General features: G+C 45.9%; 1 protein-coding gene across 1 annotated transcript in view; it reads left to right on the plus strand.

Moving 5' to 3' along the window:
* The window catches only part of BAIAP3 (BAI1 associated protein 3), a 143,532-nt gene that overhangs the window by 120,424 nt on the left and 8,197 nt on the right, over positions 1 to 14,911 (plus strand). Inside the window, exons 27-28 of the mRNA XM_040440180.1 lie at positions 11,025 to 11,133; positions 14,028 to 14,099. Of these exons, the coding sequence (XP_040296114.1) occupies positions 11,025 to 11,133; positions 14,028 to 14,099 (181 nt within the window). The remainder of the gene's footprint in view (positions 1 to 11,024; positions 11,134 to 14,027; positions 14,100 to 14,911) is intronic.

The raw sequence follows: 14,911 nt of genomic DNA on the forward strand, positions 1-14,911 counted from the left end.
CTTGGACTGGGCGTTCTCTTGTTTTCCCGCTCTTGAAGTACAAGAAGAAGATACGCCATCACAGGCAAAGATGGCGGATTAACCCATCGGATGCCGGTGCTCACTTTCCTGCGCCTGTCGCTCCGCAATAAAGTCATTTTTAGAGGGTTTTCTGTCAAATCTGTAGGCCTTGTAGTATACAGGCACGCAAGTAAATCCTGTTCGTGACGCCAATTTTGCAACGGGCGGCCTCCCCCCAGGGCCCTACTATATAACGCGCGTCCCAGGTGTAGGAAATGCCGAGTGGTATGTTGCGGCCTAAAATGTCTCTTAATATGTGTCACGGTGCTCCTACTTGGATACGGCTGGACTTCAGGCTTTGGCTCCGAAGCAATGAATAGGGGGAATAATTGAGTCCTTGTATATAGTTGAACAGCAGCTTTACTTGAATAAACGTTCATCAGAAACAATCTTCAAGCTTTGTCTTGGTCCCAGCACGCTTTAGCATTAAAACTAGCAGGCAAACTCAACTCTGCTACATCTGTTTCTCTCTGGCTCTGCTGTACTGACAGGCTGACTGTATAACTCAGATTCTTCTGTCTGCTGCACCTTCTCTCTGTAGTCTGACTCTTAAGTTATGCCAGGGAACTCCTGGCTTTTGAGGCTTCAAGCTTTGGCCTCCATGGCCAGCAGAGCTTAGGGTGCTCTGGCTGGCGTGGGCACGTCCTGCAGAGACGTGCCTTGCACACCTTCCCCTAGCAGCTAGACTAACTCTCACTGGTCTCCACCCTTCCACCAGGAAGTTGGACTCGCCCACTTCTCTACAGGCGGGGGTGGGTTAGAATGGAATGGGAAGCTCCATTCTACCTAACTGCAGCTCTGCCGTGTTTGCTGCCACCTGCTGGTGAACCAGGCACATTACATGGGAACATAATAGTTACAAACATTAGAAATGCACAGTGTGTAGGACCTGAACAAAATACATAAGATGCCGCTTTGTTAGCCCGTTAGAGATAGTAGCAGGGTGCCGAAGTAGTAATGCCACTCTGGGGCGTTACAAATGAAACCAATGAAGTTGGGGGGACATGTTACCCATCAAAAGCATTATTATTATACACTCAGCTATTAGTCTCATATGATTTTAAAGGGATCCTGTCGTATCAAGAATGCAGTCCAATCTGACAGCAGCATGTTATAGAGCAGGAGGAGCTGAGCAGATTGATAGTTTTGTGGGGGAAAGTTCTTTATAAATTGTAATTTGTGGGGGCGTGGCCTGCACGCTGATGGCGCCGAAGAAGCTCAGAGTTTTTTGCCAGACCGGCGACATCCAGCCCAGCTCATTCCGGCTCACAGCTTATGGTGGCGATCTTCCCGGCTCCATCATCCGGGTCTTCTTTAGCTCCAGTGGATCCCACACCCACGGGCTCACCTTCCTTCCCTCTAACTGAAGGCGCCATGCACGCCATGCTAGAATCGCTCCGCTCCTCCCTCAAAAATGACATTACAGCCATGCTGAAAGAGTTTCGGCGCGAACTCCAGAGTCTAGGTGAGCGTACCACGCATGTGGAAGGGAAAATGGCGGAGTTCGCCACGTCTCACAATGCTCTGATCGATGCCCATGAGGAGCTTGAAGATGACATAGCAGCGCTCAAGAACAAGCTATAAGACCTAGAGGACCGACACAGACGGAACAACGTGAAACTCTGTGGAGTCCCTGAGTCAGTCGAGCCTGAGGCTTTGGAGACACTTCTTAAAGGCTTAATAAAAGACGACATTCCTTCAGTGTCAGATATGGATTTAATTATTGATCGCATTCACCGTATTCCTAAACCTAAAGGGTTAGACCCTTCGCTACCACGCGACATTGTGGCGCACATCCATTTCTACCACATAAAAGACAGGTTCCCGAGGGCCCTAAGGCAAAACTCTGCCCCGTCAACTTCTTTCAAAGGCATCTCTGTATTTCCTGACCTGTCTGCCGCCACCTTGGCTAAGAGAAGGGAGTACATCCAACCCTTTAGGAGGCGGCACTCAATTTGCACAAATGGGGTCTACTACCTAATTTACCCCAACCGGGCAAGATGGCTGGACCTAAACCTGACAAGCACACTCCGGATTGGGAGACTGTGTGAGTCTCTTGAACTTTCCCTACAGTTTTTTTGGATGTCTGGAGGACAGTATGTGTAAGTGACTTCCATCTGCTATACCTCCCCCCATCCGGTGATCTCTTTCCCTCTGAGCAGACATCCTAATATGTTTGAAATGTTAGATCTGGACTTTTTATTTTCTCTTTTTTTTTTTGTCTTCTTTTTTCTATGTTTATCCCTTTTGGCAGGTGTCCTCGGATTTCATTTACCAAAACGTTATTGTACTCACTGCTATATATATCACCGGGATTCTTTACAGACATGCAGGTGCTGGTGCATAATATATTACCTATCATCTCACCATGGGGTTAAAGTTTTATTCCAATAATTTGAGAGGCCTGAACTCTCCGTTTAGCCTTGATACAGGAATCCCATTTATTGGAATCGGATCTGCATAGATGCGTACATCGCTGCTTTCCATTTATTTTTCATTCCCCATCTGTTAAAAAGAGGAAAGCTGGTACTTTCATTTGCATTAAATCCTCAGTGGCATTTACACTTCACCAATGTATTACCGATTCTGTAGGCCGATATATTATTCTAACATGTTCAATAGAGGGAACTTAGTATACCATTGTGTCTGTGTATGCACCCAATGTACGACAGAAAGCCTTCCTTCATAGGCTATTTAAGAAAATCCAGAAGGTAGCAAGAGGGGCTGTGATAATGGGTGGCGACTTTAATATTCCAATTAATGCGGACTTAGACTGTCACACAAGAGCAGGCGTCAGACGAGAAGAATTACAAAACTTACTTAAAACTACCTCGCTGCATGACATTTGGAAGTACCATGACGGTGGTGAGCGTGACTACACGCATATCTCGTCATCCCATTCCTCACAGTCTCGCATTGACTATTTTCTAATCTCGAGAGATCTATTGAATAAGGCGGTGGGTTCGGGCGTTGGGTGCGACACATGGACTGACCATGCACCTATAAGGCTACTTTCACACTAGCGTTCGGAGCGGATCCGTCTGATGTTTCATCAGACGGATCCGCTCCGATAATGCAGACGTTTTCATCCGTTCAGAACGGATCCGTCTGCATTATAACTTAGAAAATTCTCCAAGTATGAAAGTAGCCTGAGCGGATCCGTTCAGACTTTACATTGAAAGTCAATGGGGAACGGATCCGCTTGAAGATTGAGCCATATAGTGTCATCTTCAAGCGGATCCGTCCCCATTGACTTACATTATAAGTCTGGACGGATCCGCTCGCCTCCGCACGGCCAGGCGGACACCCGAACGCTGCAAGCAGCGTTCAGGTGTCCGCTCACTGAGCGGAGCGGAGGCTGAGCGCTGGCAGGCGGATGCATTCTCAGTGGATCCGCCTCCACTGAGAATGCATTAGGGCCAGACGGATGCGTTCGGGGCCGCTCGTGAGCCCCTTCAAACGGAGCGCACGAGCGGACACCCGAACGCTAGTGTGAAAGTAGCCTAACGCTGGTACTAGATACCGGTCTCCCTAACCCACCCCCACCATCATGGAGACTTAATCCATATCTGCTTAAAAATGATAAAAGAATGGAGGAATATCGCACTCATCTACAGGAATTCTTCCGCCTCAATGAATCACCAGAGATATCTATTTCGACTTTGTGGCTTTCTCATAAGGCGTATATGAGAGGGATCCTTTTACAATCAGCTGCTCGTCTCAAGTAAAATAGAGACCGACAGTTAGCGGAGGCTTTATTGAGGCCTGAAGAAGCAAACCAACTATATAAGTCTGACCCTTCTCCCTCTCGCCTAGCAGATCTCCAACACAGTCAGCTATATTCAAGATCCCGCCTCCTGTATAATCATGAAAGAGTGTTGCGTCGTTTGAAAACCTCTTTTTATCACATGGGTGATAGGGCAGGGTCTTCACTCGCACACAGGCTTAAACGCAGAACTGCAAACTCTAGGATAGAGAAAATACATTATGGTGGGTCCATGATCACACATCCGCAAGAGATAACCAATGCGTTTGCATCATATTATGCACGTCTGTATGATCTCAGGGATGATACTTTAACCCCCCAACCTACTGAGGAGGGTATAAGATCTTTCTTAGACCCACTGAACCTTTCTTCCCTCTCGGCTGAACAACTTTTGTCATTTAATAAGCCGATATCTGTTGAAGAGATCCTTATAGCACTTAAAGCCACACCTCTAGGCAAAGCCCCAGGCCCAAATGGCTTTATTTCCGATTACTACAAATCCTTCCGAAGCGCAATTGGCTCCCTATTTGGCCACACTGTACAATGGTTTCCTCTCCACATGTGTAATACCCTCGGATATGCTGGTGGCCACAGTAGTCACACTCCCAAAACTGGGAAAGCCCCCGGATGATCCCGCAAATTTCCGCCCCATATCCATGTTGAATGTGGATCTAAAGCTGTACGCAAAAATTTTGGCTTCTCGTATTAACACTTTTCTTCACTCCTTAGTTGATCCTGATCAGGTAGGACTTGTCCCTGGGAGATAGCGTAGGGATGGCACTAGACGCATGGTCAATCTTATTCAGCTGGCGGGGGGGGGGGGGTCCAGGATTCCCACGATGTTTGTACCTCTCGACGCTGAAAAAGCATTTTATAGGGTACATTAGGGGTTCCTGGAACAGGTCCTGTGGAAGTTTGGATTTCATGGTCCCATACTCTCGCCCATAATGGGGCTGTATACTAAGCCATCTGCTAGGGTGTTGGCATCTGGTTATCTATCTGACCCCTTTCAAATCACAAACGTCACCTGGCAAGGCTATCCGCTGTCACCACTAATTTTCGCATTAGTCATAGAACCTTTGGCGATGATCATAAGGACCTGTCCAGGTGGGAGACTTTTCTCACGTAATCGGTCTCTACGCTGATGATGGGATCCTCACTCTGACAGAACCTGAAAACTCTTTAGTTGCCCTGTCCCGCATACTTACCTCCTACTCACAATGTTCTTATTACAAATTAAATGAAAAGAAAACCAAGGTCTTAGATTTTCATGTCCCGGGAGACATTAAAGGGCATCTTCAGAAGATGTACTCTTTCCAATGGGTTGATCAGTCCATTACTTACCTAGGTGTAGAACTAGCTCGCTCTGTAGCAGAGACCATGCCCATTAATTTGGGTAATCTAAGAGCAGAACTGAAAAGGGATTATGCCAAAATGTCACAATTTCATCTGTCTTGGATTGCTTGCATTAATGCTGCTAAAATGCTATCTCTCCTTAAAATTCTGTACTGTCTTAGATGCCTTCCCCTTCACATACCTAAGGTTCTGATTGCACGGTTTCAACAAGATTTAATTAACTTCATATGGGGTAAAAAACGCCCCAGAATATCCAAGTCAGCGCTGCATCCCCCAATAAGATGTGGAGGACTACATGTTCCTGAACTTTATAAATATTATCTAGCTAACTAGGCAGAACAGGAGCTGGAATGGTGGTCCCCGTCCTCTCCGCAACGATGGCTTCAAATTGAGGAGACCTATGTCAGACGTTGGTCCCTACCAGCAGCTTACAGTCGGAAGTGTTTTCAACACAATTTACCCTTGTTAACCATGCACGCCACAATGTTTATCTGGGCTCACCTTATAGATTCCATCAAACTCTTCCGCATTCCAATGGATAGCCTTCCTATTGTTGCACTGGAATATCATATCCCAAACGTTTCCCTGGCAGTCTGGGTGGCCCGGGGAATTCAGCGTCTTGGGTGTCTATACGATAGATCTTCACCAGTAGACTTTGCTTTTTTGCACAACAAGTACCTACTCCCAAATAATCTGTTTTACCAGTTACTTCAAATAAGGCACCTGTTGGGTTCTCTACCGCCGTGGCAGCACTGTCAGGAAAACAATCCTTACCTTGCTTTCTTTGCCGACCGCAAGTCCCCAAAACCTAAGTTATCTTCTCTTTATGCTAGTATTTTACCCTGTGTAACTGAGAGTAAACAGCCATTCATGCTGAGATGGGAACAAGAGTTGGGTAGGGCGTTCTCTATATGTCAATGGAGGGAGGCTCTTTATTGGTCCTTCAAAAGCTCCAAATGTATCAATCACGTGGAACAGGCGAGAAAGATCCAGTTAAGATGGTACCTAACCCCTAATAGATTGGCACATTTGGTTCCCGGTTATTACCCTCTTTGCTGGAGAGGATGTGGGGAAATTGGGACCCCACTCCATATGTGGTGGGCCTGCCCATTGGTTAGAGCCTTTTGGTCTGATATAAGGGATACTATTAAAGATGTCACAGCAGTCAATCTTTCCCTCTCTCCTAAGCTCTCAATTCTGGGTTTAGGACTATCCGAAGTCCCTTCTGAATTTCGTTGGTCGGTTGCCCATATACTGTACCCTGCTTGTAACATTATTGCCCGTCAGTGGAAGCTGGCACAATCTCCTTCGTTAATTGAGGTCATGCAATCAACTAACACACATATGCACTGTGAAATGATCTTTGCGTCCACTTTATGCTCCAGAATTCGTGCTCATAATCAGTGGGTTCCCTGGTTATCCAGCCGCTTCGCTACGGCTCTGCCTGACTGTCTCATGTAACCTGTACCGTGTATTTCTTTGTATCCAATGAGATTAGTTTAGATGGTTTCAAGTTGCACCAGGGCCAACTAGCACACGCACCTTGCTGTATCATCTCCTTGGTATTTTGCCTCTATTGTTATGCACTCTGATGGATGATATATGTTATATGATATGTGTTGTATGATATATGTTATATGATATATGTTATATCCTGCTACCTTGCTCTTATTTTTCTTGTTGAAATATTAATAAAAATGTATTGATGTGACGGTCACGTACACTACACACAGGGGGGAGGATAGTGACCACTGCGCTCCACCCTCACCCCTGGCCCTGCCTACTTGCCTCGCAAGTCCTAATGACAGGGGACAACTACTAGACGGCAGTCCCTAACTTAGGATACGTGCTGGGAAGACAGACAAGACAAATAACGGAACGTGAACGGACCGTGTCAATATCTAGAGAGCTACGCAGTACTAAGGAATGAGCAGAGAATAGTCAGGAAAAGCCAAGGTCAAATACCAGGAGAGAAACGAAGTACAAAAGGAGTCCGCAAAGAATCGTCAGGTGGAAGCCGAGGTCAGGATACCAGGAGAGATGCGCAGTACAGGAGGAGCAGGCAAAGGATTGTCAGGGAACAGGATCAGGTAGTATTCAGTAGTCCAACAAATAGCCAGGTACCTAGAATTTACAGGCAACCTGTGGCCAGCAGGCTGCCTGTATTTATAGTGGGGTCTGAGGGTCATGTGACGTGGCCAGCGTCACATGACCGACAGACAGACAAGTCGAGCACCGAGTGATCAGCTCGGCGCTCAAGGCAGACCTAGGAGCAGGGAACCTCCCAGCTAGCAAAGCTGCCCTGGGAACGAGGCTAAACACAGATCCTAGCTCCCGAAGCTAAGCAGCAGGTCTGCGGCTGATGGGAGACCGAGTGCGCCTTTGGCGCCCAGTGACAATTTAACATTATAAATTGTAATTTATTGATCTAAACCTCTGCTCTTTCTGACCTTAGGAGTCCAGTGGGCGGTCTCCCTCAATGATTGACAACCTGCCCTCTATTAGTTTACATAGTCATTGAGTAGGACTGCCCACTGGACTCCCAAAGTCAGAAAGAGCAGAGGTTTAGATCAATAAATTACAATTTATAAAGAACTTTCCCCCACAAACTATATATCAATCTGCTCAGCTCCTCCTGCTCTATAAAATGCTGCTGTCACACTACTCTGCATTTTCATGACACATTCCCTTCAAAAAGATTGTCTTAATAAGACATGCCTTGCTGATGTGCTTTATTAGGGCATGTGGAGATCACAGAGGGGGAATCTCCACTTGAGATCCCCCTCTATTAGTGTCACGGATGTAGTAGGGGAGAACACCAAAAGACAGTGATAGGAGTGATGGGAAAAGTCAGACTAAATAGGGCGAGGTAAAGGTCACATGATCCACACTTGAACAGAAGGTGTAGACATACCAGCAACACACAGACAAAGTGAAACCGAAAGAGGCTGACAGATCACTAATGCGTAGATAATCTTTCAGACCTTCTGAGACCTGTCACAGATGTGACAATTAGCCAGAACAGTCAGCCTGGCCATGTTTTCCATGTTAGCTGTTAATCTGAATGGGTGCAATGTGATATGACACTGTGGGGCTGGTATAGGGTTGCCATGGTTATAAAAAAAAACTTAAAAGTGAAGCCCCTTCTTTGGAACCACTTTATAGAGTAATTTGGGGAACAGCATAAAGAGAAATCCTGTAATATAATGTTAAAGCAGTTTTCCGGGACTTTTATACTGATGACCTATACTCTGGATAGATCATCAGTATCTGATCGGTGGGGGTCTAACTCCCGGAACCCCCAGCAATTAGCTGTTTGAGAAGATACCGGCACTTGCAGTAGTGCCGTAGCCTTCTCTCAGCTCACCAAACACATCGGCGTGCATGATATTCCAGTTGTGCTTGGTATCACAGCTCAACGCCATTCACTTTAATAAGGCTACGTGACCGAGGAACGTGACATCACATGGCCTAGGGTAAACTGAGAGAAGGCTGCAGCACTACTGCAAGCACCAGTGACTTCTCCTGGGTGTCGGACTGCCACGATTAGATACTGATGACCTATCCAGAGCTTAGAAAAGTCCTGGAAAACCCCTTTAATGTCAGTGTCACCGCTACAAACCTACTAAAATAGCAATAATACTTTTAAAGGTTCACTGAGTTTTAAAAAACCTTGATATGTCATAGAGACATATTGAAAATTCTGAATGGTTGAGGTCTGGGTGCTGAGACCCCCAGCGATCGCTAGAACACGGAGAGAATCGCTCACATATCGCAGTCTTTGTCCTCACTGCAGTAGACAGGCTCAATAGAAAGTCTATGGCCTGTCCCGAGAAACTGCGCAATATACAAGCAGCTGACCTCCTCCTCGAGATCGTAGGGGTCTCAGCCCTCAGATTCTCCACTGATCAAAACTCTTTTGAAAACACATTGACTCTTTAATAAGAAAACATTTTATGCCCTTTTCATCCCTACTTGTAGCATTGTCTTAAAGGCTATGTACACTTTTGTGGGCTATTGTTTTTATCATTATTGCCTTGTACTGAATTTAAGCTAAAAATCATTTTTTCAGTTGGTCTTAATTAAAAATTTTGAACCACTGTCTTTGTGCAGCCTTGAGTTTCTCTAGTAGTAGGATCTGAATCAGGCAGCTCAGCTTATGGCTCCTGATCTCTGACCTCCTAAACATTTATTACAGCTCAATTCTTATCTTACTGATAAGAATGTGACTTAAATAAGTGTTTATGACCTCTTAGTAATTTAGAGATAAGGGTTATCAGGTGACCCAAAGTGAAAGTAAAAAATGCGATTTACACAGCTAGAAAAACAATTAACCCTTTGTGGCAGAATATATAGACACCAATTGAAAAAATGATTTTTAGCCCAAAATGAGTAAAATGCAATCATAAAAAAATTGGCCCCAAAGGTGTACATAGCCTTTAACAACTAATATATTTTATTAATAGTATAGTATACTTCATATTATATTTTAAAAACTTTACATATTTTCAGAAAAGATGATGTAAATACACCATATAAGCATGGGCTAAGGATAAAAGAGGTTTCATATGGCTATATTATTAGAAATAATGAAAAATATGGACGCTATCACTATGAAGACCTATATGTTTCCATGGTTACAGTCTACAAATAAACCTTATGTGTTGTCAGATCCTGCAGTCATGCGCTACTCCACTTCTTCACGCACCTCTTCTTGGTAATCTACAGAAAGTCAGAGGGATCAAATGGAGATGAGTAAAGGCCCTATTACACGGGCGGATAGAGCAGACAATGATCAGGAAGGAGGAACGTTCCTTCCTGATCATTGCCCCTGCACATTAGTTGCACTGACATGCATCAATAATTGCTGCTGTATGGGGATGAACAATCGTACTACGATTGTTAATCTCCATACAGTTTCATTCCTGCTTACATGGGACAATGTGCCGCTGACAAAGGACAATTTTTGGTGCTGCATTAATGATGAGATCCCCTGACAAACGAGTGTTTGTCTAGTGATCGGCAGCACATGTATACAAGCCAGTTATAGGGAATGAGTGGTGCCCCCTGATCCTCTGCCAGTAAAAGGGCCTTAATATATAACTGCAGGATCAGGCTCCGCAGGGAATATTTGGAGCCTGCAACCCTGTAGATCTGCATAAAGCCTCATGCACACGGCCGTTCCGTACATTGGGGACCGTAATTTGCAGTCCCCAATGCACGGGCAACATCCGTGAGGATTCCACAGATGGATCCAGACCAATTCAACTTGAATGGGTCCGTGATCCGTCTGCATCGCAAAGGATTAGAACATGTTCAGTTTTTTTGCTGTGCGGAGGTACTGTACGTAGAGAAACCCCACAGAAGCACTCCGTAGTGCTTCTGTGGGGTTCCGTGCCTCCGTTCCGCACCTTCCGGATTGCAGACCCACTCAAGTGAAGCTGTTTGCAGGCCACAATACGGGCAAGGGCGGTCCGTGTGCATGAGGCCTAAGAGCGGTAGACCCAAAATGATAGGATTTTTTTTGCAGAAGGCCTTGTAAAAAAATGTAAGATCCACTGAAACAAAATTTTTTTATAAGAATTGTTGCATAAGTGTCCATATCCTTTACCATTACTTACATGCCTTGTCTTTACTGGATAGACGTACCCACAGATCACCGGTCTCCATCCCACTGGGAGACAGATAGTCCCTGCAGATCTTCTTTGCAATGTATTATCAGGAATTAGTGACTTACACATTGATGATTTCATTAATATTGCGGTAAGATTAGTAATGTGGTGCAGGTCACGTCGCACCGTTTATTCACTATGCGTTCCGCTTGTCATTATCTTTACTATAGGGTCCTCGAAGCTCTGTGGTGGCTCCTCTTGAAATTCATTATTGATGCAGTGGAGTCCAACCGAGGAGTGTCTGTAGAGTTCTATGGACGGTTTTATTACACACTGGAGGTAAATGCGTAGCACAAAGCATGCGAGTTAGGGGGCATTCACACGATTGTATCCGTTTTGTGGTCCGCAAATTGCGGATCAGCAAAACACGGATACCGGCTGTGTGCATCCCGCATTTTCCCCTTCCGCGGGCCCTGCGCTACGTGACAAATGCCTATTCCTGTCTGCAAAATGGACAAGAATAGGACAGTTTCAGCGCCACGGAGCAGACATATGGATGCGGACAGCGCACGGTGCGCTGTCCGCATCTTATGCGGACCTATTGAAATGAATGGGTCTGCATCCGATCTGCAAAAAATGTTCTAGAAACACGGTCGTGTGAATGCGCCCTTAGTGTAGCACTAGTTATTACCCATAAGCATCAGAGCAGAATGCAGTCTTATGCCAGAGCTTTACCCACCTGTAACTTTAAAGAGGACCTGCCTCCTCTCCTGACATGTTTGTTGAGTTTTTGCATGCCGCATTAAATATTCTTAGAACTGCATTATCATTGTGATGTCCCTCTGTTATTCCTTCTGGAAATAAATGAATAAATTGATAACTATTCCCCTTGTCAATAAGGTGCGTCCCTACACTGACTGACGTTAGCTCTGATTGGACACGGTCAGAGGATGTCACACTTGCCAACTTTTCCAGAACATCTGGGAGGCTCTTGGAAAAAGGAGAGACCTCTTGGATTCCAAAAAGACTTTGCAAATCTCCCAGGCACAGCATGGCAGGCAGCACTCTATGGACTTTAAAGTGATCGCAGGATCAGGAAAAAAAAGTTAACTGGTGCCTTCCTTTTCAGCTGCAGATCAGCCAGTGCCAGGGCTCTTCTTCCGTCAACCAAGATGGCCGCACCGCTTCTTAGACTATCTGAGGAACACTGTGCATTTGGTAGCCTAAAACATTTTCCGCTGCCCTAGGATTGGTTAGCGCTGCTCACATAAGCAGTGCTGGCCAATCCAAGAACGGGGCTGGGCAAGCAGGAAGATTGTTGTGTTACCGATACACTGTGTGGTAGTCTGAGCAGTGCTGCGGCCATCTTGGTTGTCAGAAGAGGAGCCCGGGAACTGGCAAATCTGCAGCTGAAAAGGAAGGCATCAGGGACAATGATTTTGTTTTTTCTTGAACTAGATCTTTGCTTTAAAGGGATTGTGTCTCTTTAGCAAGTGGCATTTATTATGTAGAGAAAGTCAATCCAAGGTACTTACTAATGTATTGTGATTGTCCATATTGCTTCCTTCGCTGGCTGGATTCATTTTTCCATGGTATATCACTGGCAATGCTGATAATTTAGTGGCCCTGCCGGTGCCAGAATTTTCCCTTGTGGACTGCTACTAATGAGCGCTTCCATTGCGGAGCGCTCATTAGTGCAGCCTTTACCTATACCCCCCACCCCCCATCCTCGTGTTACTTAAAAAAAAGCACTGACCTCCTCCATTTGCTCGCGCTGCTGACTGGATGTGCAGGACAGGACCTGCGAGATGTCATCACGCTGGAGCGCAGGTCCTGTCCTGAGCTTTCAATCAGCAGGGGGTGTTCACCGCAGCGCAAGAAAATGGAGGAGCAAACTGGGGTACTAAATGGGAGCATTATTCTAACTGGGGGCACTAATAGGTGGCATTCTTCTGGGGGACACTAATGGGGGCATTATTCTTCCTAGGGGCACAAATGGGGGGCAAGATTCTTCCTGGGGGCACTAATTGGGCCATTACTCTTACCGGAGGGCACTAATGGGGGGGGCATTACTTGTGGGGTGCACTAATGGGGCCATTATTATTACTGGGGGGCACTAATGTGGACAGTATTAATTCTGGGGGCGCTAATGGGGGCATTACTATTTCTGGGGGCACTAATCGGGGCGTTATTAATTCTGGGCGGCACTAATGGGGGTATTAATTTTGGGCGGCACTAAAGGGGGCATTATTAATTCTGGGTGGCACTAATGGGGGCATTAATTCTGGGGTGTACTAATGGGGGCACTAATGTGGACAGTATTAATTCTGGGGGCACTAATGGAGGCATTACTATTAATGGGGGCACTAATATTATTGGGAGCCACTTTATGATAGCGACTTAACACCCTGTGTTAAGACTCCCCCCCACACACCCCTTTGGGGTGCGACTTAACTTGGCAGCATTTTTGTTGGGAAAGGTGGCAACCCTATACACTGATTATTTCCATGGTTATGACCACCCTGCAATTCAGCAGCAGGGGTGGTCGTCATTGACCACTATAGGAAAAAGCACCATCTTATGTGAGCTCCCGTGGTCTCGGCCACCAGAGAGGCCGGCGCTTTTTCCTATAGTGTGCAAGCACGTCCACTGCTACTGCATTGCAGGGTGGTCGTGACCATGGAAACAAGCAGTGTATAATGTGAGGGAAAAATGAATCCAGCCAGCAACAATACATTAGTAAGTGCCTTGTATTCATTTTCTCTACATAATAAATACTATTTGCTGAAGTGAGAAACCTCTTTAACTGTATGTGGCGCAGAGTGTATTGAGGGGGCGGGGCTGTAGCACAGGAAGGGGTGTGGCTACTCATAAATACGGTGTGTAAAAACAGGGGTAAGGACAGAACCGCGGCATGGAAAGGGGACATCTGTAGACTCAAGCATGGAGATTGTAGGGACGCACTCCATTGTTTGAGGCGTACACTGTATTCTTCATTCTTTGGTTTAGTGAAAATGTGATCTTAGACAGCAGGGAAAGAACATTTCATGTGAAGAAACGCAGACTGCGACTGTAAAACCAAGACCCAGACATTTCGCTGCCCTTCCCTGTGGTTCTTTCCGTGAGGTGGAAGCGTAATGACCTGTTAGGCAGACAGCAAGTGCAGGCACCTGTCTGGGGAAGATGGCAGCGCCACGCGGTCCGTCTCACTAATAAGTGTCTCTTTCTGACAGGCTCTGGTAGACTTTTTCCACGCAGAAGGACAGGGGTTACCACTGGACACCTTGCGGAATGGAGATTACCGGGTGATTGACTTTAATTGCTAACTTTGTAATGCAAACTGTGGCTTGTCGGAGAGGAGCCATAATGATGAAATAATTGCTCCGGCTCTCTGCCCTGCCTTTACACGAGGACAATTCCAATTCACAGTCCCAATCTACACTGAGCAAAAATATAAACGCAACACTTTCGGTTTTGCTCCCATTTTGCATGAGCTGAACTCAAAGATCTGAAACATTTTCTACATACACAAAAGACCCATTACTCTCAAATATTGTTCACAAATCTGTCTAAATCTGTGTTAGTGAGCTCTTCTCCTTTGCCGAGATAATCCATCCCACCTCACAGGTGTGGCATATCAAGGTGCTGATTAGACAGCATGAATATTGCACAGGTGTGCCTTAGACTGCCCACAATAAAAGGCCACTCTGAAATGTGCACAGTTTTGCCGTACTGGGGGGAAGGTCAGAAAACCAGTCAGTATCTGGTGTGGCCACCATTTGCCTCACGCAGTGCAACACATCTCCTTCCCATAGAGTTGATCGGGTTGTTGATTGAGGCCTGTGGAATGTTGGTCCTCTCCTCTTCTATAGTTGTGCGAAGCTGCAGAATATTGGCTGGAACTGGAACACACTGTCATATACGCCGATACAGAGCATCCCAAACATGCTCCATGGGTGACATGTCCGGTGAGTATGCTGGCCATGCAAGAACTGGGATGTTTTCAGCTCCCAGGAATTGTGTACAGATCCTTGCAATATGGGGCCATGCATTATCATGCTGCAACATGAGGTGATGGTCGTGGATGAATGGCACAATATTCGTGCTGTCTAATCAG

The sequence above is a fragment of the Bufo bufo genome, chromosome 7 (genome assembly GCF_905171765.1).
Source record: "Bufo bufo chromosome 7, aBufBuf1.1, whole genome shotgun sequence".
NCBI lineage: Eukaryota > Metazoa > Chordata > Amphibia > Anura > Bufonidae > Bufo > Bufo bufo.